This window comes from Lissotriton helveticus, chromosome 6 (assembly GCF_964261635.1).
Source record: "Lissotriton helveticus chromosome 6, aLisHel1.1, whole genome shotgun sequence".
Lineage (NCBI taxonomy): Eukaryota > Metazoa > Chordata > Amphibia > Caudata > Salamandridae > Lissotriton > Lissotriton helveticus.
Window position 1 is genome coordinate 1,891,972,365 of NC_136067.1, and position 25,712 is coordinate 1,891,998,076.

At 45.6% G+C, this 25,712-nt stretch overlaps 1 protein-coding gene across 1 annotated transcript in view; it reads right to left on the reverse strand.

Moving 5' to 3' along the window:
- Window positions 1–6,140: 6,140 nt before the first annotated feature.
- LOC144763857 (zinc transporter ZIP9-like) overlaps window positions 6,141–25,712 on the reverse strand; it is a 110,048-nt gene continuing 90,476 nt past the window's right edge. The window contains exons 6-7 of the mRNA XM_078649839.1: window positions 10,689–10,823; window positions 6,141–7,641 (exon numbers count right to left, since the gene is read on the reverse strand). Coding sequence (XP_078505965.1) covers window positions 7,405–7,641; window positions 10,689–10,823 — 372 coding nt within the window. The 3' untranslated portion in view covers window positions 6,141–7,404. The remainder of the gene's footprint in view (window positions 7,642–10,688; window positions 10,824–25,712) is intronic.

The window sequence follows — 25,712 nt, forward strand, 5'->3', positions numbered from 1 at the left end:
AAATCATAATCCCTGACAGCAATCCATGCAATACAAACTAGCAATTTCTTGTAATTGTATTATAGACAACAGTCATAGGTTGATGAACAGTTCAAGTATCATGTGATCCAGGTGCAAACAGTGTGCAAGTGAAATGGTGAACAATATTAAAGAGTCCGTGGACGAATAGCCTTGAGGACACAAATAGATTTAAATCCTGACACATATAAGTTCAGGATCACAAGACGTTCAACAATAAATGAGTAACTAAAAGTAGAAAATGTTGAAATTTCATCCCGATGTACGATTTGGAGGGGTCTTCCTCAGGCCAAAAGACAGGTAACAACCTGATTTGCTAATATGGGGCAAATGAATCATGCATTCATGAATGGGTCATAAGATTGTTTTAAAATCATAATTTTATTTTATTTTACTTGTACCAGGCTCACTAGCACAACTGTGAACTCATCAGAGCACCAGTGGGGCAAACTGGCAGCAAAATATATGTTGCAGATTTAAGCTTGAATGGTGCTTTAGGAACAGTGAGTAGACATACTGGCCCATTACCAAAAACAAAGTCATTTGCCTCTCTAAGGGGCTCTCATGAAAACTATCATGGCCACCTACAAAACATTAACATTGTTAATAAACAAGCTAAGGTACTCAACAGTGGCATCATTAAGCCCTGCTACGTCAACTGCAGCTGGGCGAGTAATAGGCTTGGTCATAGGACCTGTTCAAAGGAGGGTAGAAAGGAAAGCAGGCCATCTAGAAATGCTGGAAGGAAAAAACACGGGTAAGAGAAGAAAGGTTGTGATTAAAGGAAGGGAGAAGAAAGAAAGAAAAGGAGGATGAAAAGAAGACAAATAGTACAGGGATAAAGAAGAATTGAAGGAATAGAAGACGTAAGGTATGGTGGAGTGGAGGATAAAGGAAGGGGGAAAAAGAAGGAAGGAAAGAAATACAGAAGGAGCAAATGAAAAGGCAGGAGGAAAAGAAAAGGGACAACAAAAGAGAAGAAATATCAAAGAAGGTAAGGAGAGAAAGAAATACCAACAGGAAGAAATGAAGAAGAAAAGGAAGAAAGGAAGGGAGCGAAGATGAATAAATGTAAGGAACATTGTGGAAAGAAACAAGAAGAAATAAGGCTAACTCTTATTGGACTGGCCTTATTAACAAAAATGGGATGGAATTCCATCTCCCCTCTCAAAACTGACGTGAAAATTACCTCCTATGAGCCAGATTATGAATCCTAATCTTGGGGTGAGATCCAGAAAACAAATATGTCTTGGCCAAATTGGAATCTTTCAGCATGAATTGCTATGTGTAGTGCTCTCGATGACCATTATGCACCTTGTTGATCAGTCTAACAAGACATTGTCTCCAACAGAAATCTCACCCGTTAATTTAAAAAGTGAAATACTACCTCTTGGAAATGTGACATTTGACTTATAGGTCAATTCAAAGGAAGCCCAACTGCCAATGAACATCAAAAGTTCCAACTTTAGCACATCAGACACATTATGCTGTTAGTTTTTCTTCATCCAACATTTTGCCAAAGGAAAGATATTATCTCAATTGCATAGCCCATACTTGCATGGTAAGATGGCATGGATAAAACAAGAGGGTTTATCTATGCTAGTTAAGACGCAAACTTTAACAAGTTTCGCCAGTATAAACAAGTAAAACGTTCACCAAGAGAACTTGAAAATCTATTCTAAATGGGTATAAGATTGCTTGTAGCTCAAACCACTGAAGGGGAGCAAATTGTGCTTCTTTGACAAGAGGCAGCGTTTACAATCAACCATCCCTTACCCTTTGAGCTTCTAAGAGCCAATTCTAATGGAAATGTTAGGGTATTGAGTCCAGAACAAAGCGCTCTTTAGCATGTTCTATTACAGTATACACTGGTAGAGTATTGTATGTAGGGCTAACAATTGTTAAGATAGTTTGGATTCAATTCGGTCTCTTGTTTCTATTGTTAGGGCAGCCAGACCTGGAGTTTGCCAATCGCTTTATGCAAAAGGACTTGGAATGCATAGCGCTCACTAGGAACTGGGTTGTTATAATGAAACATGCCACCTTTCATTATCTGGATATTCCCTGTAAGGATAGATGGTTTACATTTTCTTTTTCCAAGAATTACTCTGAGAAAAAGTTACATCTACTGGTATCACAGATGTGCTGTTGCTTACATTGGAACGCTGATAAATACGAGTCTTATTCCGGAAGCACAAAAGAAACCTGTAGGGTTGATGCTCCATGCATGCATGAAGTCTCCTCCCCATGCAGGCACGGCCCGTGACGGGCGTGCCGCCGGGCGGTAACGTGAAGCAGGGTGGGGGGTTGTAAAATGCGGGAAACGGACGATTTCAGGTAAGTACCGGAAAAAAAAAAAGAATTTTGTTGCGCACGCTGCATCACATTTGGCGATGCAGCGCGAGCAACGAAATCCGTTTTTTTGTGGTACTTACCTGAAATCGTCCGTTTCCCGCATTTTACAACCCCCTACCTTGCCCCTGCCCCACCCCACGTCACCGCCCGGTGGCACGCCCGTCACGGGCCGTGCCTGTCCCCATGAGTTGGAGAAAAGAGACAGGAAGACAATCTTCAAATGTCCAATATAAGAACCTGTTTTAGCCTACCTAAAATGAAAACTAGGCATACATTTTATCAAGCTGAGGTGACGTTACAACACAATCAAAATGATCACGGTACGTTACATTGCAGTTTTTACAACGCAAGTCGTTACAACGATTTGCGCTGGAGGGCGCTGGACTTAGGAATACTATGATTTACTATTCCAACACCAGTCTACGTACAGTAGAGAAGGTGTTAGAATAGTAAATCATACTATTCCATAGGTTAGAGCGCTACCCAGCAAAAGTTGTTGTAACGACTTGCGTTGTAATACCCGCGATGTAAAGGCATTGCGATGCAATGCCGGCGTGGTAGTGGATGTTTCCCACTGCAGCTAAAACCCTTAATCCCGGGACTCGACCAGAACCAATGTAATGGTAAGCAAGTATAGGCACCCTGAACCTCTGTTATGTATTTTTAATAGGCCTCTCTCCCTATCTCCCTCAGCCATGACTGCTCTGTCTCCAGTGGTTATCACAGAGGAAGGTGATGATGATGTGGACTTTCAGCCTTGATTCTGCCACAGATGGAATACAGCAATTCTTTGCAAATAAGGTATATCAATCTTAATTCAGTGGGTAGCTGTGCTGTCTCAACGGCAGTCACTAGAAGAACAGCTGACGAATAACAGCTGATACTTACACACTCTCAGCCTGATCACCTGTATTCTTGAAACGTGTTACTTATGGCTCTCTAGAAAATCCTAGAATGTGCCCATGTCGCTATTAAAAAGGCTAATAAACTCATGTTGTATTGTGTAGGCTTGGTAGATATGAAAAGTATTAGAAATTCTATCCAATGTCTTTGACTTTGAATAATGAATTACAAAGTTTGTGAAAATAAAGTTTTTGCTTGGAGTGATAAATATCAGTGCCATCTAACAGCAAGCTGATGGGCTTGTTCAAGGCAGGCAGGGTCATGTATGCTGATCTTGTGCTGCTGATATAGAGTATGCCTCTTTCAGCCATACCTGGAACATGCCTCAGGGCAAAATGTATTTCCTCTCCTACCTGAAATGGAACATCTCTCTTGATTGTAAATTGTGGAGCAGTGTGAATGGCCTTATGTAGATCCTCCCACAAGTAGACATTATGTGATGTGGAAAAAAAGTACTCTGAATTAAGATTCAGTGCTTTTACATGCTAAGACATACTAGTTCTTCATCTAGTCCTAACCAAGTCCTTATTAAAGATAAATCTAACCTCTTGTGACAAACAACACACAACGTTCACTTTGTCTACTGAATGGTGGCTGTGTTTTTGTTAAATGAATTATGACAAAGTGAAATTGTGTGAGAATAGTATATAATTAGCAGCATCTTTCTGGAGATCCCCATGGGAACACATTCCCCATTAACAACCTGTAAGATGGCTTAGAAAGTTAAATACTTGCTGTAGACTTCACTCATGATTAGCAGGCCACACGTTTCAAGGCCAAATTAGCTTGGGAAATTTATACTGGTTAATACTAATACTAGTTATGTACAGCACTTGAGTTGGAAGAAGTGTGGTCTGTCGAGGTATATGAAAATATTCTACTATTATCACAAAGACAAGTACAGATGCTACAATTTCACAGTTAGTTTATTCAACAACAGACCAGTGACGATCCTAGTGAGAAGGTAAAAAACGGTGTTCAAAGTACAAAACTTTTTTGACCACTAAAAATACAAAAACAAATCGTCCTCCAAACACTAAAAGCCAGAGGGCACACCTCTACCCACTGCTGATGTTTTGATTATTTCAAGTGGGCATCTTTCCCTTGGATGCCAAAGTAGACCCATTTAACTTAGTATCTGTAGCTGATGCAAATACCAGTGCTGTAGCACTTAACAAGTTTCTGACCTCTTCAAGTTCCCACATCTGTGTCCAAGAATCCACATACGTCTGTGGTATTGGATTACTCCAGTGGCTCCAGTTTTGGAGTAAAAAGCCAGTGGTCTATGAACTCCCAGATCATTTGTAGCAGGGATGGTGGCAACCAGTGCACATGCACTCTGTGTGGGCTTGTGATGAAATATGGGATCTCATAGAGTATAGCACTGAAATGCTGCAACCACGTGAAAGTTCGTTTTAACATGCATGCAGCATATTAAAGATGTTTTTTGGACATGGAATAAAATAAAAAATAGTTCTACAGCTACAACAACAAAAGGCATGTATCTATGATACACAATCCTGCTCCTGTGGGGTAGTGGGTGAGGAGGTAAGGGTAGTCATGTTGATAATTGGGGTAGAGTGTGCAGTGGAGACAATGACTATAGTAGCTGTGGCATAATTCCAGTATTGCTCACACAGTGGCATTATTCGGTATTCTCACTTATATGGAATGGAAGGAGCTGAGTGCAAGTGTAGCCATTGCTAACAAGGCACATCATCTTGGGAGCTTGGAAAAATAGAAGGCACATCCCCAAATTGTCCACAGGCACCTCCTTAGGTGCAAAGATTTTCGAAGAAACCCACAAAGTAAACATTTTACAATACATTTTTACAATAGTGAGTATTCCTGAACTTGTAAGGAACTAATTTCTACTAAAGTATAAAGCACTGCCTTGCAATGAGCTCACACAGGAATAGAACCCATTATAGCAGAGTATAAACAAAGTTCACAACTTACAGAATCAACTGCAGTTGTTATTAGTAAAAAAGGAAATGTAGACAACAGACAAACAACGATTTTAAGTGAGTGAGTGCCAATAAAAAATATGGTAAAAAACATCTCAATAAATATACGAATTGGGCTTCTGTCTGGAGTGTTAATATCTTTCACAAAACTGCACTTATGTCAGATGTTCCCATCATAAAATCACAGTGACTTATGTTAGGTTGGTCATGCAGGAAATTGGCCTGAAACTAGGTTAAAATGTCCCTATTGGTAAAGTTATTGCCATATTGCAGTGTCTCTGTTAGTATGGAGGTGAATAGGTTTCAGGATCCTTTGATATGGTTATCACCAGGTTGCATTGTCCCTGTCTGTATGCATGCCATTGGGCTGCAGTGTTTCTGTTAGTAAGGGTGTCACCACGTAGCAGGGTCTCTATTCATATGGATTTTGTCATGTTGCAGTGTTTCTGTTTCTATGGGAAACGCCAGGTTGCAGTGTCTCTGTCGCTATGAGCGACACCAAGTTGCAGTGTGTCCGCTGGTATTGTCGTCACCAGGTTGCAGTGTCTCTGTTGGTATGGGCGTCACCAGGTTGCAGTGTCTCTGATGGTGTGGGCGTCACCAGGTTGCAGTGTCTCTGTTAGTATGGGAGTCACCAGGTTGTAGTGTCTCTGTTGGTATGGGTGTCACCAGGTTGCAGTGTCTCTGTTGGTATGGGCGTCACCAGGTTGCAGTGTCTCTGATGGTGTGGGCGTCACCAGGTTTCAGTGTCTCTGTTGGTATGGGCGTCACCAGGTTGCAGTGTCTCTGTTGGTATGGGCGTCACCAGGTTGCAGTGTCTCTTTTGCTAAGGGCGACACCAGGTTGCAGAGTCTCTGTTGGTATGGGCGTCACCAGGTTGCAGTAACTCTGTTGCTATGGGCGTCACCAGGTTGCAGTGTCTCTGTTGCTATGGGCGACACCAGGTTGCAGAGTCTCTGTTGATATGGATGTCACCAGGTTGCAGTGTCTCTGCTGGTATGGGCGACACCAGGTTGCAGTGTCTCCGCTGGTATTGGCGTCACCAGATTGCAGAGTCTCTGTTGATATGGATGTCACCAGGTTGCAGTGTCTCTGTTGATATGGATGTCACCAGGTTGCAGTGTATCTGCTAGTATGAGTGTCACCAGGTTGCAGTGTCTCCGCTGGTATTGGCGTCACCAGGGTGGATTGTCTCTGTTAGTCAGGGAGTCACCATGTTGCAGTGAATCTGTTGGTATGGGTATCACCAGGTTGCAGTGTCTCTGTTAGTATGGGAGTCACCAAGTTGCAGTGTCTCTGTTGGTATGGGAGTCACCAAGTTGCAGTGTCTCTGTTGGTATGGGTATCACCAGGTTGTAGTGTCTCTGTTAGTATGGGTATCACCAAGTTGCAGTGTCTCTGTTGGTATGGGTATCACCAGGTTGCAGTGTCTCCGCTGGTATTGGCGTCACCAGGGTGGATTGTCTCTGTTAGTAAGGGAGTCACCATGTTGCAGTGAATCTGTTGGTATGGGTATCACCAGGTTGCAGTGTCTCTGTTAGTATGGGAGTCACCAAGTTGCAGTGTCTCTGTTGGTATGGGAGTCACCAAGTGGCAGTGTCTCTGTTGGTATGGGTATCACCAGGTTGTAGTGTCTCTGTTAGTATGGGTATCACCAAGTTGCAGTGTCTCTGTTGGTATGGGTATCACCAGGTTGCAGGGTCTCTGTTAGTATGGGAGTCACTAGGTTGCAGTGTCTCTGTTAGTATGGGAATCACCAGGTTGCAGTGTGTCCGCTGGTATTGTCGTCACCAGGGTGCAGAGTCTCATTTGGTATGGGAGTCACCAGGTTGCAGTGTCTCTGTTAGTATTGGAGTTACCAGGTTGCAGTGTCTCTGTTAGTATGGGAGTCACCAGGTTGCAGTGTCTCCGCTGGTATTGTCGTCACCAGGGTGCAGTGTCTCATTTGGTATGGGAGTCACCAGGTTGCAGTGTCTCTGTTAGTATGGGAGTCACCAGGTTGCAGTGTCTCCGCTGGTATTGGCGTCACCAGGGTGCAGTGTCTCTGTTGGTATGGGTGCCACCAGGTTGCAGTGTCTCCGCTGGTATTGGGGTCACCAGGGTGCAGTGTCTCCGTTGGTATGGGAGTCAGCAGGTTGCAGTGTCTCTGTCTGTAAGGGCATTACTCATCATGGAGTCCCAAAGAAAGCAGCACTGGTAGCACTGCTCCGGTCACAAGAGTAAGGGTCTCTAGGATGCCCAGGCCCTGTCTGTGCTCGCCTGGTGTATGCTGGTGGCCGTGGCTTCGACTGCTGATCTCTGGTAAGACATGCACTGTAGCGACGTACAGAAATGTCCCGGCTGAGAACAGCATTCCATTTCCAGTGGCGCTCATCCTGTGCTGTGAGGTGCCTCCAGTCTGAGTAGAGAAATATATGAAACAAAAAGACAGAAGTTAAAACATCTGTAAACAGCATGACGTACCCTTTGGTATAACGCATCTCCACCATATTAAACTCAAATCACTTAAATCACTTCTTACACTAGAGAATGCACAATGTCCGAATAACTGGAGGTAATCGGTAATCCTCATTATGTCTAGTCTCCCTCACAATCATGACAAAAGCGTGGCATGCTGCCTTCATGATAGACCATGAAACCTCTGGTTACAATCCCAAAGTCTTTCTTCTGTTTTGATACTCCCTCCTGGGCAAAGTCCTGCCCCCGCCACATCCCATTACAGTGCAGTGACACAGTAGACATTCCGAAAGTAGCAAGAAAACAATCACCCTAGAAGGTGTCACTGTAAGGGACAAAAATAGAAGGGGTGTAATTAGGATTATCTCATTACCCACATCTCCATCTTCCTGGTTACATTCACAACACTAATGATGGTATGCTAGAAAAACACACCACTGGTTGAGGTATTCCATAACCAAAGCAAAACCACCAACAATGTAATGTAAAACACACTTGTGATACTTACAGTTTCAAGAAACAGTAGCAGACAAAACAGCTCCACCCACAGACTCGACTACGGGAACGTCCTCTACTCAGGAACAACAACCAAGCTCCTGAGACGACTACAACGAATCCAGAACGCCTCAGCACGACTGATCCTCGACGTCCCCCGACGCAGCCACATTACACCCCATCTGAGAGGCCTACACTGGCTCCCCGTCAACAAGAGGATCACCTTCAAAGTCCTCATCCACGCACACAAAGTGCTACACAACACCGGACCCGCATACCCCAACGACCGACTCAACTTCCACACCCCTTCCCGCAGCCTCCGCTCGGCCAGCCTCGCCCTCGCCTCCATTCCACTTATCCGGAAGACCACTGCCGGCGGCAGATCCTTCTCCTACCTCGCCGCGAATACCTGAAACGCTCTCCCTACCAGCCTACGACAGACCCAGGACCTGCTGCCCTTCAGAAGACTTCTCAAGACCTGGCTCTTCGATCAGTAGCAGCGCCCTCCCTAGCCCCCTCCCCCAACTGGTATGTAGCGCGCTTTATAAATGCAGTGATTGATTGACCCACCCCTGCAGCTGTGGCCAGAAGAAGTTGCAAACGATGATGAGCCACAAGAGTGACTGGGAATGCCCAAGTTGTAGCTGTACAGAATCAACCATTGAAATCTCAGATGCTGAAGCTTAAAAGGCCGCCACCCAGTGGAACGTCCTTGTAGGACAGAAGGAACTACTGTCTACCTCAATTAGTGTGCGTTTTTGATAGCATACAACACCCATCTGCTTAACGTGGCAGGAAGCATCGCATCATGATGAAAGCCTGAAAGGATCTTGCAAAGAAATCAAGGGCCAGGAAGGAGAACAAATGTATCCAGCAGGCGAAGAGCAGAACACACCCAAATTGCCCAGGTCCCTCAAATACCTCAAGGTGAAGCTGGCCATATGAAACAACATATTGTAGGTTAGAAGATCAAAAAAAATCTGTTCAAAAGGCTCAGACTGTGGCTTTTCTAAGACACCTAGGGCAGAGTCTTCAGAGGAACAATCAAGTTCCTAGAAAGATTCAGATTCAAAAAAACCTTCAGCAGATGGAGAAGCAACAGACCCGGAGCCTTCAAGTACCCATACCCTGGGCCATAACATGCTTGATAACTGCTTGGTGCACTTCTAAATCCTTATAGAATTCTTCAAGCAAACTAATCCAAAATTCTAGGAGAAGAATAATCAGAGTTTACACACTTTTAGTCATACACATGACAAGAAATAGAGTCATAGAATTAGGCCCAACATGTGGACAGTTTCCTGGATTGCTGAACGACAACCTCAGTCTCACCACTCAGCCCCATCTAAAGCACCTCTAGCCTCCCAGCCTCCAATCTGTCAACTCCACACAGGACAACTGGAAACCACTCATCACAGGAGACAGGAGAGGACACATACCACAAACAGCAGGCACATTAGTTCCACCCACGTTGATAACAAAAGGGGCAACCAACTCCTGTTTAATATGGTAGAATCTCTTGGTGGATTTTGCACAGCACCCAAAGGCTCAAGTGGAATGGGGGAAAGGATAATTCAGACCCGTGGATGGGCCAATCCTTTACCAGAGTATCCATCCTCTCTGCCAGTAGATCGTGAAACAAGGCAAGAACGTTTGGAGCTCTGGGACCAAATCTTTTGGCAAATAAATCCATGGTGGGATGACCGTACTGACCGCATATGTGCATCTGGTCTGTTTGGGAGAGGTATGAACCTCGCGTGCACTGAAAGCAACAGAAAATGCTTGATTAATTTGGATCTGGAGGAGCTAGGGAGGTGGGAACTCTGAACTGTCTGGAGCAGGTTGGTATCCTGAGGGAGCGTCATTCCACAACCCGAAGCTCACTTTCTTTTTCAATCTCATCCCCAGACTCCAAATCCATAGAAGGGACAAACCATACAATAGATACCTGAGATGTGGGATGAGGAGCTGGAGAAGTAGAGGGGGAAAATGGGAGCTGTTACAGAAAGCCCTGCCTTTGTAACAGTACTGCAACCAACAGGACCCTCATCTGGCTGAATACATCTGCACGGGCAGCAGTCACTAAACAATATGCATATCGAACATTATATTGTGAACACAGGCAATCCTGGATAGGACAGGCAGCAACTGCAAGAGTGTAATGGGGATCATAGGATGTTGCTTGGGTTCTTTTCCCTTTTCAGGGAAAACAGGAAGAGGAGGAAGTTAAGCAGGGGCCAGCCTACTGCAGGCAGAAGTTTGAGCAAGTGGTTGTAAATGGCACAAGATAAACTTTTTGGTTCAGTTTCTTTCAATACCATTTTCAACTTTTATAAAAATACTTAGTTAAAATAAAAGTATTTCACAAGACAAACACACACGCGACATTTATATCTAGTTTTAATATTTACAAAGTCTGCTATACATTTTAGCGTCTATGCAAGACATTTACCATTTAGTTAAATTATTGATCATTTTCCAAATTTGACTCACCATACTCAGTATTGCATATGTTGAAATTGCCAGAATAGGTGCAGCCAGAGAAAAGGCCAAGAGGTGTTTCTGAATGTGGGCTTTCTCCATGCCAGCATGCATCAGGAATGTTACGAGGCCAAAGGCAGCAGGGGCCTAGAAGACACGAGCAGTATGGTCTTTACTGAAAAAAGTTACAGGGTAGTTAAGGAGAACTCCCACAGTGTTTATTTACAGTGACAGCCTGGCCTTCTGCACGTTGTGGACCATGGGGCCAACCTTCCATCGCACTCTGCATCTCAGTACAAAGATAAATGGAATTGGAACCATTACTAATGCAGATTCTCTGAAATTTTGCTGACTCACCATCTGAAACTCTATCATGTTTACATAGTGTCAACTTCTGGATTGACCTTTCAGCCCCAAAACCTGTTAATAACGTGCCAGCCTCTGACCCTACCATTAGAGATACTGCTGATTTTTTAATTTTTTTAATTTAGAAGGTTTTATAGAGCACGAACTGGACCCTTGCGGGTACCAGAGAGCTTTACAGGTAGTGAGGAAAAATTATAAATCAGCTACACATAGAATCAAACCAATATAAGTGTAACAACTGTGCAAGCAAACATCAAACAAATGTGGTAGAACAAATATACTAACACGTTATTCAAGTAAGGTAGAGAGATGGGTGCGGGCCAAGAGATCGTCAGCACCAGAGGGTTGTTTGTTTGCCCCCAAAAAGTCATGGTATCTATAGATGATGATCATGTGAATTTTTCATGAGAATTGCCTTTACTTCCTTTTTGAACACTGCGGTAGATGTGATATGTCTGATTTCTGGGGGTAGTGCATTCCAGATTCTGGGAGCCATCCCTGAGAAGGAGTGTTTATACGTTTTCGACTTATTAAATCTGTGTGGCTTCAGTAATAAGTTTTCTGTACTCCTTGTGAATCTCTTACCACCAGAGATAGTCAATTTCTGTGGGGGATAACTGGGTGTCTTGTGGTGAATGGCTTTGTGAGTCATGCAGGCTATTTTTAGGTGAATTCTAGCTTCCCATGGTAGCTGATTCAAGGCTTTTAAGGCCGGGGAGATGTGGGTCCTTTTTTTTGAGCACGTGATGAGTCTAGCTGCAGCAATGATGGCGGCTCTGAGTGGTGCGGTTGTAGCTTTGGAGAGTCCACAAAGAGAGACGCTACCATACTCGATCCTGGGAATCACTAGAGCTTGTACAGCCGTCTTGAAGTCGTTTTTTGGAAGGAAGGGTTTAAGTTTCCGTAGGATATTAATCTGGAGGTTTGCTCCCTTTGTTGCGTTGGCAATATGTTTATGCATGTTGAGGTTGCAATCAAGGGTTATACCCAGTGATTTTGCTGAGTCAATGATTGTAGGTTGAGCGTTGAATGCCGTGAGGTGTTTGAATCAATCCTGGAGGAGGGGTATTTTGGAGGGTGGAGCAATAAGTAGGAATTCGGTTTTGAGTGCGTTAAGCTTGAGATGGTTCTTAGCTAGCCAGGATTGGGTGTTCAGCAGGGTTTTGTTAAGTAGTTTGATGTCTTCTGGAGTGTGAATCTTCAGGTAGAGTTGTGTATCGTCTGCGTACATGTGAAATTGGACGTTGGACTCTTGCAACAAGACAGTGAAAGGTTCCATAAATATATTGAACAATGTAGGGGATAGTGCGGACCCTTGTAGAACTCCCAGGGTTACTGGTATGGATTTGGATAAGGAGTTATTGACCTTGAATTTTTGGGTCCGATTTTGAAGAAAGGAGGTAAACCAAATAAGTACTGAGCCTGAGAGACCCATTCTGTGATTCAGGAGGTCAATCAGGTTTTCATGTTTGACCATATCGAAGGCTGAGGAGAGGTCTAATAGGACGAGTAGGCATGATCCATTCTGATCGAGTATTTGTAAGGCGTCGTCGATAATGTGAGTCATGGCTGATTCGGTGCTATGCCCTGCTCTAACGCCAGTTACAAACAATTGGTGGCATCAGATGAGATGGTTGTGGGAAAGAGGTCAAAAGAGACAGCCTTTTTCTTCATCTTGTTTTTAGATAACGAATGTGTGGATTGGCTGTACACCATGTGGGACTCTCATTTGGAATTAAAATACTTCCCAGCTGGATCTCTCCAGGCCTTTCCTCTCCTGTGAGCCACATGTTTGCCTTTTTTGGAGACAGCATTTGATATTAATTGAGCTACTTAGTTTGTGTTGCCCTCAGCTATAAAGAAGCAACATCTTACAACAATATAAAAGCTTGGAGGAGGGCCCTTTGATGAACTACCTTAGCGGCTTGAAGCTGTGCCCTCAAGATACAGTGCTTTGCAAAAGGATCAGAAGATTAAGTTTGCATTGTAAGTAGTAAACTTAAAGGCATACACAGAAAATAGTAGATAGATGTGATAAAGTACCATTATTTTAGTGCCATCATTAAGAAAGCTTATGTGTGTGCATATCTTTGCTTTTGGAACACAGCTATAAATCCAACAACAGTTATCATGAAACAAATAATGCACAATGGGGATTAGTGAGAAGCAAAGGCCTTCAAACAGCATATACTTTGCAACAAAAACAATTCAAACATGCATTGGAAAACCAAAAAGGTCTGGCCTTGTCAAACTGGTGCAATGATTCATTTGTCTTTTTTAGCGTATGCAACAAAGAGAAAAAGAAAAAGATCTTCCAACTGAACATGGCTGCAATATTCTTGCAATAAAAAATGTAAATTAAAAACCTGTACTGATATTATTGTTGCACTGTTTTATTAACGATTTCTTTTTTTTCTTCTTCTTTTACATAAAAAGCCTTTCTGTTTTTCTATCAATTTATTATTATTATTACTTGTGACCAAAAATATGTAAGGGCCTAATCAAGCCCTCAGAATGCAGGCAGCCGTTTACAATATTACAATGTCACTTACACACTTTGTAACAGAAACTTTAAAACGGATATGGAAAATAAATCTTCTAGGGCTGATACATACATACATACATACATACATACATACATATATATATATATATTCCACACGAAAAACACGTCCAAGCACATTTCAGTGACGTGAAATTAGGCCCACCAGCCAGTCCATTCTTAATGATTTTATTATTTTTAGCACAGCAAGTAGCATAACGCATTTCGACTCCTGAGTCTTAAACATATGCTCACAAGTGGGTGGTCACTAACTAGGTATTTAAATCATTGTGTGTCAACAGTGAAGAAAACAAGTTACTTACCTGTAACTTTGGTTCCCCAGTATTGGTAACTTTCATAGATTCCCATGCTTTGTATCATTCCCCGTCGTTGGAATGGGAGCCTCGGTAAATAAAAATAAATATCATAACCATAGGTACAAAAGAGAAAACCAGGCCTAGGCCTCATCTCATTTTGTAGCATATCACCCTCTTTGTGTAAAAGAGCACAAACTTTCCACAACAACCAAACAGAATAGCCTCACCCCATAGAACCTTCCTGAGAGAGCCTCAGAGCCTCAGATTTTCATAGCCGTTGTGCAAACAGCCACTATCTCAGTAAAAAGGCTGAGCTTTCCCAGGGGAGGAGGGTGGGCGCATGGGAATCTATGAAAGTTACCAATACTGGGCAACCAAAGTTACAGGTAAGTAACTTGTTTTCTTACCCCAGTATTGGAACTTTCATAGATTCCCATGCTTTGTATCAGAATAGCTAGCAGTAAATCACCAAAGCACATTTTGTTAGATACATGGCATCACATAACCATATGACAATACTTATAGCATACCAAAAAAACCTAAAATGTGCTTACTAGGATGGAGGGATTGTAGGGAAAGCTCACCTCTCATTGAAAAAGATTCCTAAGGACTGCTTGACCAACAGCAGCGTCGTCTCGTCCTGCAGACTCCAAGCAGTAGTGCTTCGTGAAGGTATGTGTACTGCTCCACGTTGCCGCCCTGCATATGTCCTTCATAGCGACTCCAGAGAAAAGAGCCACAGACGATGCCACAGACCTTGTGGAATGTGCATGGACTTTTCTGACCAGGGGCTTGCCCGCCTCCTGATGGCAGAATTGAATCGCACTGGAGATCCAGCGTGAAATGCCACTCTTTGCTAAAGGAAACCCCTTCCGTGGTGCGCTGTAGGACACAAACAATTGTGATGACTTTCGAAAGGACCGTGTGCGTTCTAAGTAGAATTTCAAGCATCTTTGAACGTCCAAAGAATGTAATGTCCGTTCCGCCGGAGTAAAAGGGCGCGGAAAAAATGACTTTAAGATCAAGGGTTCATTCAAATGGAACTCAGACGGCACCTTCGGAATAAATTTTGGATTGGTGCGAAGGATAAGCACACCCTTTTTGAATTGAAGGAATGGATCCACTATGGAAAGTGCTTGGAGCTCACTAACTCTTCTAGCTGATGTTAGCGCTAAGAGAAGGGCCAGTTTCCAAGACAGGAATTTTAAGTCCGCCTTGTGAATCGGCTCAAACTGAGCTTTCATGAGTAGAGCCAGTACAAGGTTGAGCTGCCAAATTGGCGGAGGTGGGCGAACTGGAGGATACATCCGAAACAAGCCTTTCAAAAATTGTTTAACAATTCTAGAGGACCATAGGGACGGGCCTGAAGAAGAGCGCCGAAACCTCGATATGGCTGCAAGATGCACCTTTACAGAAGAATGTGCCAATCAAATTTAGCCAATGATAGTATATATGGCAAAATTTGATGAGGCAGAGATTTATAAGGATGGAGACCCTGTCTTCGACACCACAGGCAGAACCTCTTCCATTTTGCCTGGTATGTTTTATTAGTGCTTGGTGCTCGAGCCTGGGACAAAACCTCTCTACACTCCTTGGGGAGATTCAGATGACGGAACTCTCTGTGTTCAGGAGCCATGCTGTCAAGTGTAGTGACTTCGGATCCGGATGGAAAGTGAGCCTCTTCCTGACCTTCTAGCGGCTCGGGAAAAGGATGGTTCAGTGGAGGGAGTTGTCCTCTCCTCATCCTTGACCCAAGAACAACAGAGGGACTGCCGCCAGGTATTGGCGCAGCACGCCTCGTTGTTCTCCCTCACGCCTGGAATTACACATCTGTGTACCCATGATGTGGACACAGGGGACAGTCCGCCAGTGAAAACCAAGTCTTACCGGCTGTCCGATAAAGTGAAGAACAGCATCCAGGGTGAGGTGACCAAGATGCTGGAGCTGGGTGTGATCGAACCCTCCAGCAGCCTGTGGGCTAGTCCGGTCGTGCTGGTGCCAAAAGCAGCTCCACCGGGCACCACACCAGAACTTTGGTTCTGTGTGGACTATCGGGGATTGAACTCTGTCACCAAGACAGATGCTCACCCGATACCACGGGCAGAAGAGCTGATTGACCGGCTGGGAGCAGCCAAGTACCTCAGCACCATCGACTTGACATCGGGGTACTGGCAGATTGCCATGGCCGATGGAGCAAAGGAGAAAACAGCGTTCTCCACCCCCGAGGGCCACTTCCAATTTCGAGTGATGCCCTTCGGGCTCAAGAATGCTCCGGCCACCTTCCAGCGGTTGGTGAACCAGGTGCTATCTGGCCTGGAGTCCTTCTCAGCGGCATATCTGGATGACATAGCTGTCTTCAGTAGCACCTGGGAGGACCATCTGCAGCATCTCCAGGAGGTGCTGCGGGCGTGCATCGCGCTGGCCTCACCATCAAGGCTAGCAAGTGCCAGATTGGACAGGGATCTGTCGTGTACCTCGGACACCTGGTGGGCGGGGGTAAGGTGCAACCCCTCCAGGCCAAAATTGAGACCATCATGGCCTGGGAGCCCCCCAAAACTCAGACTGAGGTCCGAGCTTTCCTCGGCCTCACTGGCTATTACTGCAGGTTCGTCAAGGGATATGGCACCACCGTGGCCCCCTTGACCGAGTTGACGTCCAAAAAGCAGCCACGCAAGGTCATCTGGATGGCTGCTTGCCAAGAGGCATTTGAAACACTGAAGCGCGCGATGTGCACTGCTCCGGTGATGGCCACTCCGGACTTCCAAAAAGAATTCATCGTGCAGACAGATGCCTCAGAGCATGGCGTAGGCGCCGTGCTATCGCAACTCAACGATGATGGCCAAGACCAACCTGTGGCCTTCATCTCCAGAAGACTCCTCCCTCGGGAACGGCGATGGAGTACCATCGAGCGAGAAGCCTTCGCTGTGGTCTGGGCTTTGAAGAAGTTGAGGCCATACCTTTTTGGCTCTCACTTCCTAGTTCAAACCGACCACCGACCCCTTCGTTGGCTCATGCAAATGAGAGGCGAAAATCCCAAGTTGCTAAGGTGGTCCATTTCCCTACAGGGGATGGACTTTAGGGTGGGACATCGGCCCGGAGTTGACCACGCCAATGCTGACTGTCTCTCCCGGTTTTTCCGCCTTAGTGACGAGAACTCCCTAGAGGTTGGGTAGCTCTCCCCACTTTCAGCTGGGGGGACGCATGTTAGACCTGTCAGCCCTAGGGTGGTCTTTCCCTGTTATTTTTGCCCTTGCCTCATTTTTCCCACCTTCTTTTTGTTGGCCCTTAGGTCTTCGGGCACCTTTTTCATGGCTAATCCATATTAGGTTGCCGGTGCTCTCTACTTCAAACATGGCTGCCACTGGCCCCTGCTACTGCAGCGTGGTCTTTTTAGTGTAGCACCCTAGCTGCCAGGAGCTGGCTGGATCCCCATACAATGTTGCAATGCCAGCCACCCATCCCCTGTCCATAGGTAGAGTGGGGAAGCACCTGGAACCTTCCAGAAGAAAGGCGGAGCTGATTTTTGCCGCCTTAGAGAGTGGTCACCTGACCTGGGAATACTTAAGCAAGGGAGGGAACTTTTTCTAGTCAGTTGGGGCATCACTGACCTGGGGAACCCACGCAGGAGTTTTATGCGGGAGGGCCTAGTTAGGAACTTATGCTACTGGGAGTGACAGGATTTAGGTGCTGCCTCTTAAGCTGGGTGAGGTGTCCTAGACTAGCCCCCTGATCTGGCCCAGCGGTAGGGAACCCCAGGGTCCATCTGCAGTGACTGAGGAAAACTCATCCAGCCTTCAACTCAACCCCCCCTCTTCAAGAAACCAACATCTAAGGGCGCAGAACCATCCAAGCGCAAAGAAGACTACTTTCCTTTGAACAGAGACTGCTGGTGGATCGACCAGGTACTGGACTGTGCTTCCCTGCGCACCCCCTGCCTGCAGTATTTGCTGACTAACTTGAAGGGCGCTGTACTCTGTTCCCCTGCCCAGCGCTGTGTCAGAGACTGCCTGTCCTGTCAGAAACTACTGAAATTGCCTTCCCTGCCTAGCCTGCAACTAGCGCTGTGAAGCGACTCCCAAGCGCTGTCTGACACGGCCCTGTAGCGCTATGAAATTCCCCCGGCGCTAGGCCCCTCCGAGGAGCGCCGCATCGCCCCTTCAAGCGCTCACCTAGTTCGGTGTCCAGCGCCGTACTGCGCCCCCTGAGGCACCTGAGGAGGTCCCTTCACGGACACGGCTCTCGCGCCGCACTTTTGACCCCCCGAGGCCTCTCCGGCCGCCGGCGCCACTGCCGGCCCTCGCGCCGTGTGCTGCAGCCCCAGCGGAGCCAGCGCCGTCATTGTGTTCCCCTCGGCGGCCCCCGTGTGCTAGGCGAGGGCCGCCGCATCGAGTGAATCAGGCCGCAGTAGGCCTGAAGCCAGAGTGCGCCTCCCGTGACCAGGGAGCTCCTCCGCCCCGCCCCTAAGCGCCGCGCAGCCATTGGTCCTGGTTGGCGCGCCCTCGAGGCGGGCATCCTGATTGGTTGGGACAGCCCCGGCCCCTGCACTGATTGGTCCCCGGGCCGTAGCTGTTTGAGGAGGCCCGAAGAAAGACTGGTCCCGTCGCGGAGGGGGCCGTGAAGCAGGAAAGCCCCCTCCGATTTCCCCTCACGAGAGAAGTCCCTCGTTCCCGGCGCCGGGGCCCGCACTGGTTTCCTGCACCGCCCCGGGCCGCGAGAGTCTCAAGAGGGACCGGAGCCACTCTGCCTGCCCCCCTTCGCCTGCTAGGCCTGCCAGAGGGCCGAAGCCCTCCCCATCTCTCTGCAGACCTGCGCAAGGGCCCCGGAGGGTCGAAAACCTCAGGTAACCCCCAGGGGAGGCGGGCGGAAGGGCGGTTAGGCCCCGAGTTCGCCCCTCGCCAGGGAGCGCTGTGACTGGACCCTGTTGGCCACAATGAGCCTCGAGTAGTCGAGAGGCCTGATTTACCATCAGGAGTGCTGGAGTCAATAACTGTGCATGCCTGGAGAGCAGGCTATACTAAATTAACTGTTGCCGGCCTATGGGACAAGATCATTCACTTCCTTGACTGTTGGTGCCTGGTGGCAGCCTTATGCTGCCCATACAGCTTCATGCCTGTATTGCTCATGCCTGTTCAAATGTTTTCAAGCCTGCTGATGAAATGGTGATCTTTTCCCCTGTACTGAATTTCTTGCAGGGGCGGGCTTCTACAGATCCTGTTGGGGTCGAATTCTGATCCTTAGTGATATATGCCAATACTATTTTGATGATCTGACTTTGGCTACTAAACTGGTGATATTTACAAGAGGAAATGTTTATATTTGCTTCCTGAATGCTAGTCCATGGTTCATGAAAGTACCCTTTTAGCCTGCTGAATAGTATAACGCGACAGGCTGTGTTATTTGGAGTTTCCTGCTTTACTGAAAGTACTTAATGAAATGTTTTGCCATTTTACAGGAAATGCAATTTGAAAGGCGTTCATGAAATGTTTTAATGAGGTACCTTAATGAAATGCAAATGATTTGCTAATGCATTAATTGCTTTGATCTAAGGCCTACATAAAAGATCTTGATTTTCAAACACAACTACTGGTGTGGTCTCCATTATTGCGCCCACTTCGTGTCTCAATAAATGAGTATGTTAAGTAGCTGCTTTACACGTAAGCCCCTGGCTGCCTTCCTGCTCGAGCCAAGCTACCCCCCGGAGAACTGGCGGTCCCAGTTCTTACACTGGCCCTCCCTGTCTCGCAACGTTTTTGTAGAGAAGGTTCTACAAATCTTGCAGTCTGTGGCCTTGTGGTCCGGGTATAAGCAATAAATACAGCTCTCATGCTTATCTTCTACAAAAAGCCTCTTTTTCCCACGAGACGCGCAGGACCTGGATAAAGCCTTCTTCTCCTTGTCAGACATAGTTTGTTTGTAGATGAAAAGTTGAAGAAATAAGTTGAATGGAATGGAAAACTGAGCAGAGCACAGTGGAGACTCCCTAGCACAACGTGCGGTAGAAAAATCTGAGGCTCTCTCAAGAAGGTTCTATGGGGTGAGGCTATTCTGATTGGTTGTTGTGGAAAGTTTGGGCTCTTTTACACAAAGAGGGTGATATGCTACAAAATGAGATGAGGCCTAGGCCTGGTTTTCTCTTTTGTACCTATGGTTATGATATATTTTTTTATTTACCAAGGCTCCCATTCCGACGACGGGGAATGATATAAAGCATGGGAATCTATGAAAGTTCCAATACTGGGGTAAGAAGGACAACTGGCATAGTATAGTACCACCGATCCTGAAAACATGTTTATAATAAAAGGTATTTACATAAAGATTTTCAATGAAAAATAGTGAATTTTCACCAGTTACATGCCCTGTTTAATGAGTTCAAATTCAATCTTCCTTGCATCCATACTCATTGGGTCAATGTACATTAGCACTTTTAATGCTTGTAAAATCCATGTCCTTACCAAATCACTCGTTGTTCATGCAATTAACTTTATACTTCCTTTAAGCCTTTAAAGGACAGAAATCCATATGCGGCAGGTTGTACATCATTATAGCAGTCTCCGAGGTCATGTCACTCTCTTGTTTTGAAACATGTCTGGGAGAAAATTGAAGTTGACTTCTTTGGACCCCATGAAAATTGCCATTATTTTATTTTAATTATAGATGAGTAGTACCGTTTTTTCTGATGGAAGACCTTGTGTCAATCTCTCATGATCGAGAATTTGAAAGACTAGATGGCATATGTGCAACCTGGGGTGTTCTGTCCATTCTGAAATCTGACAATGGCCTACCATTCAATGGTCGAGAATGTAAAAACGTTCTTACTCTTGAATATCGAGCACCAGCAAAGCACACCTCTATGGCCACAGGATAATGGTGTTGTTGAATGTTTTATGAGCACTTTTAAGAAGGCTGCCCAGCGTGCTGCGCTAGAGGAACTTGAGCTCAAGTCAGTTCTTCATTCTACTCTTCTTGCCTACAGATCGACCCCACATTGTTCAACCTGCAAAAGCCCAGCCACCCTGATGTTCGGGAGAGCCATGGGTACAAAGCTTCCCCAGTGGATCACTGAAAGAACAACTGATGCCAAGAAAGTTTGACTCACTGATTCATCTCACAAGTCTAGAATGAAGGCTTATTCAAACAAGCATCAATGTGCTCGGGACATAACATTTTAGAAAGGGGATCGTGTCCGTGTCAAGCAGAGGCGAAAACAAAAATCTGATGCTCAATTTGATGCCAATCCTTTGCAGGTTGTGACTAGTCCATTACGAGGGATTCCTCACATTTCAAGCACCTGCCTCGGAGTCTGTCGATTCCAGAAATCTGGAGTGAGACTCTGTCATCAGAGAGCCAGGAGAGCCCCAGGACTGCCTCACTAGCAAGCTCACCTGTGCCTGCTGCAGTTATTTCTACTGTCTCATCAGCCTCACACAGATTTGGAAGAGGGGTTGGAGCATCTCGACAACTCATTGAGGAACTATTATGTATATCGGTTTTGCTTGCATTTTTTATTTAACAAAGGGGGAGATGCAATTTCTTGAGTATTATAGAGCGTGGGACCTCTATGGTCCCTTACCAATTCAGTAGTCTAGTGACATAAGTAATTGGGTGTGGTTAATAAAAGTTATGACACTGTACGTTCCAGGTACTAGTTACATTCTGAGAAAAAAACATGTGTAATACTGAGCTCCATGTGTGGCATAATTCATTTACATTCTACCTGGCTGGGGAGGATGCTACTTATGAGTAGTTATAGTTAGGTCAGCTGTTCCATAGGAACAGCGTTTTTTTAATTGCTAATAACTTTGGCCCCGTTTGACGAATCTCCATGAAACTTTCCAAAAAGGTGCTACTTTTAGACTAGTTTGTGTATAGAAAGTTTTGGAGTGATCGGCAAAGCGGGGGCCGAGACAAATGGGGATCCCAAAACACAAATCCCCATGCATTTTTCCTTGCCTTCTTTAGACAGGGCTACAGCAAAAACTGCTGAACAGAATTACACCAAATTTATCAGGAAGCTAGACATCGGTACGTACATTGTGATTTTCTAATGAATGTGTCAATCCATTCAGTATTTTTTGAGAAATGTGGGTTAAAAAAAATAAAGATATTTGCGCAGTTGGTGTCCAGATATGCTCTGATGGGCCAATCTAAAGAAGACTAGTCAATCCTAATTGGTTGGTTTCAATCTGAACAATATGTTTTGACAGCCATTGCAAGACTCAGGGACTTTGTCCCTGGGTCCTGTAAATGAATTAGACTAAATATGTAAGGCAGCACCGTGACCATCCTCAGACCCAAAGGGCACATGGGGGAAACTGTCTTTAACATGGACAACATGCTGTGGCAGCCGTTACAGGATTCTGGGACATGGTCCCCATTGAAATGCATTGTAGTTAATGGCAGGTTTTAAGGGTAGAAAATAGGAGCACGTATAAAGGGTGATGACGGATTTTAGGTACACTATAAATCATTTGTTTGTGGTACCATACTAATTTTAGGAATTGTGGTGTGTTCTAGGGTGATTTTACCCTGTGAATAATGCTGACCTTCTGTTGGATACCATAAATCATGTTTGAGAAAATACTGTTTTCCCATGATTTTCTCAGAGAGGTTATTGAAGATACTCCAGAAGTTAAAATGAAAGCATATTTTTCTGTAAATTCACACTTTGGGGCCCATTAGGACGTCATCCTGTCGTGTCTAGGGACCGCCCGCCATAAGGGCGGGGGTCCCGTTGGGGGCATTAGGATGCGCCCACCACAGTGGCGGGCGCATCCTGTATCTTCAGCATTGCGGCGGGCGGTGCTGAAAGCTGAATGCTGAAGATACATGCAATGCATTACAAAGTACAACGTGACAGGCACTGCGCGGTGCCTGCCACGTCGTACTTTGTAATGCTGGGGGGTACCATAGGTACCCCCATGTGCACCTGCAACCCCCCGGAGTCCCTGGGGGCCCGCAACGGGCCCCAGCAGTGTGTCTCCGCATGTCTTTCCTTGGCGGCTTTGCCGCCACGGAAAGGCATTTGTACATGCCCATGCTAATATGACTGGCGGTGTCTCATAGACACCGCCACCATATTAAACCTTTTCCGCCCCGGCCGCAAGGCGACCGGGGCGGGTGAAATTTAGGTGCGGATGGCGGGCGGATTGGCCCCGCCATCCTAATGGGCCCCTTTCTCTCTCATTCATGGGACGATAAAGTCTGACATTCTCAGTGAAACAAGTACTTCCACCAGGAGCAGCCTGTCAGTTGATTCCCTTGTGTTCTACTACAGCCTCCCAGCGTGTTCTAAAGAACAACCAGAGCACTAACAGTCGTACTGATGTCAAAACTGTGACACAGATGAAACCATCTTGATCGAATCAAACTGGCAAAACTTAAAACATTTAGTTTAGTAAGGAACAAAATGAGGGGGTTCACTTTGTCATAGAAATTATGGTTAGTGCTGTAAAAAGCCAAATTAGAACCCTTTTTGAATGAGTTTTCAAATATCTTACTCTTCTATTGCATTAAAATATTATGACATGCAGACTGAAAAATGCAGTTTCAACACCAGCAGCAGGCTGCCAGTTAACTCCCTGGTGATCAGCAACTTTACCACAATGTCCTAAGAAGCAACTAGAGTGCTGTTCACATTCTGAATTAATTCCAAATGTGTGGCACATCTGTATGTCATCTTGATGGACTTGAAGTGGAAAACTTAAAGCATTTTTTGTTGAGGATACTGCAGTAAATGACGAAATTCAGGAGCTTCATCACAAAAACGTTTAGCAAGATGAACACAGGAGACAAAAGAGCCCAAATCTCAGTTGTGGCCAGTGCAGGTAAGCACGATGTGTCGGGTCGGGCGCAGGGCACAGGGTGGGGGTGGATTTAACAGACGATGGATTAGGAAAAATGAATAAATAAAAAAAAGTCGTCTGTCGACTTCCCCCCGCGCCCCACCCCGCCCAACTGGGCTTACCTGCACCGGCTGCGACTGCCAAATGTAACAGAAATATCACCCAAATGTAGCCCCAGAATAGCCCAATGTCAAAAGTGTGCAAAATGCATAATTTTTGGGTGCAGTTTTATATAGCGTGCACTTGACCCGAAGGTAGTGGAGTGCTTTACATGAGCATCGGTTACATTGCACAAGGACACATTCAGTTTGGTTTTAGGCATGGAGAGATTAAGGGCCAGATGTAGGTGGCCATTTACCGGCCGGTAACGGCCGATGATTATTGGGATGTAGGGGGCCAATTTTACCGAATCGGTAAATTTACCGAATCGGTAAAATACCGAATCGGTAACTTCTAGATGTAGGTGGGACTCTTCTGTGTCCCAAAGGCCTTTCAGATTCGGTATTTTACCACCCAATCCAATTGGGTGGTAAAATACCGAATCCAGGTGTGCATGCACATGTGTGCATGCACACCTATGCCATGTGACAGACAGACATGCCCTTAGGGCATGTCTGTGTGCCACATGGCACACATGCCTGTATTTGGGGTGCTAGAGGGTGTCAAAGTGACACCCCCTGCACCCTTGCTGGAATCGATATTTACCGATTCGGTAAATACCGATTAGGTAATGCCCATTGATTCCTATGGGCTTCAATGCCCATAGGAATCAATGGGCATTACCGAATCGGAAGTTACAGAATCGGTAAATACCGAATCTTAATGATTCGGTATTTACCGATTCGGTAATACCTACATCCCCCCCCCCCTCTATTTGACTACTTCTTAAATACCGAATCGGTAAAATTCGGTATTTAAGAAGTGGTAAAATGAAATTACCTACATCTAGGCCCATGTGATTTGCCCAGACATCGAAGCCGAAACTCGAACCTGGTTCCCCAGTTACAAAGTTGGCAGCTGTGGCTGTAACGCCACATCCTCTCCCCTAAGTGCAACAAATAATCAAGTGATCAACTGGTTAAGAAACATAAATACAGCAAACAATTTAAAAGTGCTTTGTTACTACATGAGAACTTAGAAAATATGTCCTCTTTTTAGTTTTTAGGGCACAAACCACAATTTCTGTAATTTTATAATTTCTAAAGGAAATACTTACATCAAGATGACTTCAAGCGTGCCACACATTTGTAATAAATATAGATTGTTAGTTAGCTAGTTGTTCATTAGAACACTGTGGGGAGGCAGTGGTCAGGGGCTTGGACTCAGACAATTGAGGGCAGGGAGGAGGGGCAGAGGCAGCAAGTTGATCACGCTGGGCAGGTGGGCGGGGCAGTGGCAGCACCACGGACCATGGAGGGCAGGTGCAACAAACCAATCATGCAGAACAGGTAAGCGAGGCTGTGGCAATACAACAGGTAATTTAGGATAGAAGAGAGAGGCAGTGACAGTACAACCATACATGCCAACAGACTAGACTCAGGCAGGAGACTCCTGATATTTGTAAGCCCAAAAGGGCATTATTTTAGCCATCTCCCACATAAAACCTCCTATTTTTCAACAGTGGCATAACAAAACTTAAGGGGGCCCTCCTGCAAGGCACGTGGAGGCCCCCTCTGGACTCTATCAGGAGCTTTCCTGATGAAGTGCTGTGCTGAGGGGCCCCTTGAGCTTGGGGGCTTCGGGGGCCTGTGTTACACCCCTGCTTTGCAATGTAAGTCAATGGGGAAAATCAATTTCCTGGATTTTTATTCTTAAAAATCTCCCTCTTACTAAGTTCAAACTGTTGGCATGTATAATACATTGAACCACAGAGGACAGGGGGAATGGTGAGGGACATGTATTCAGACAATAGAGGGCAGGAGGGAGGTGGCAGGGACACCATACAGACATTACATGGCAGGCACCAAGG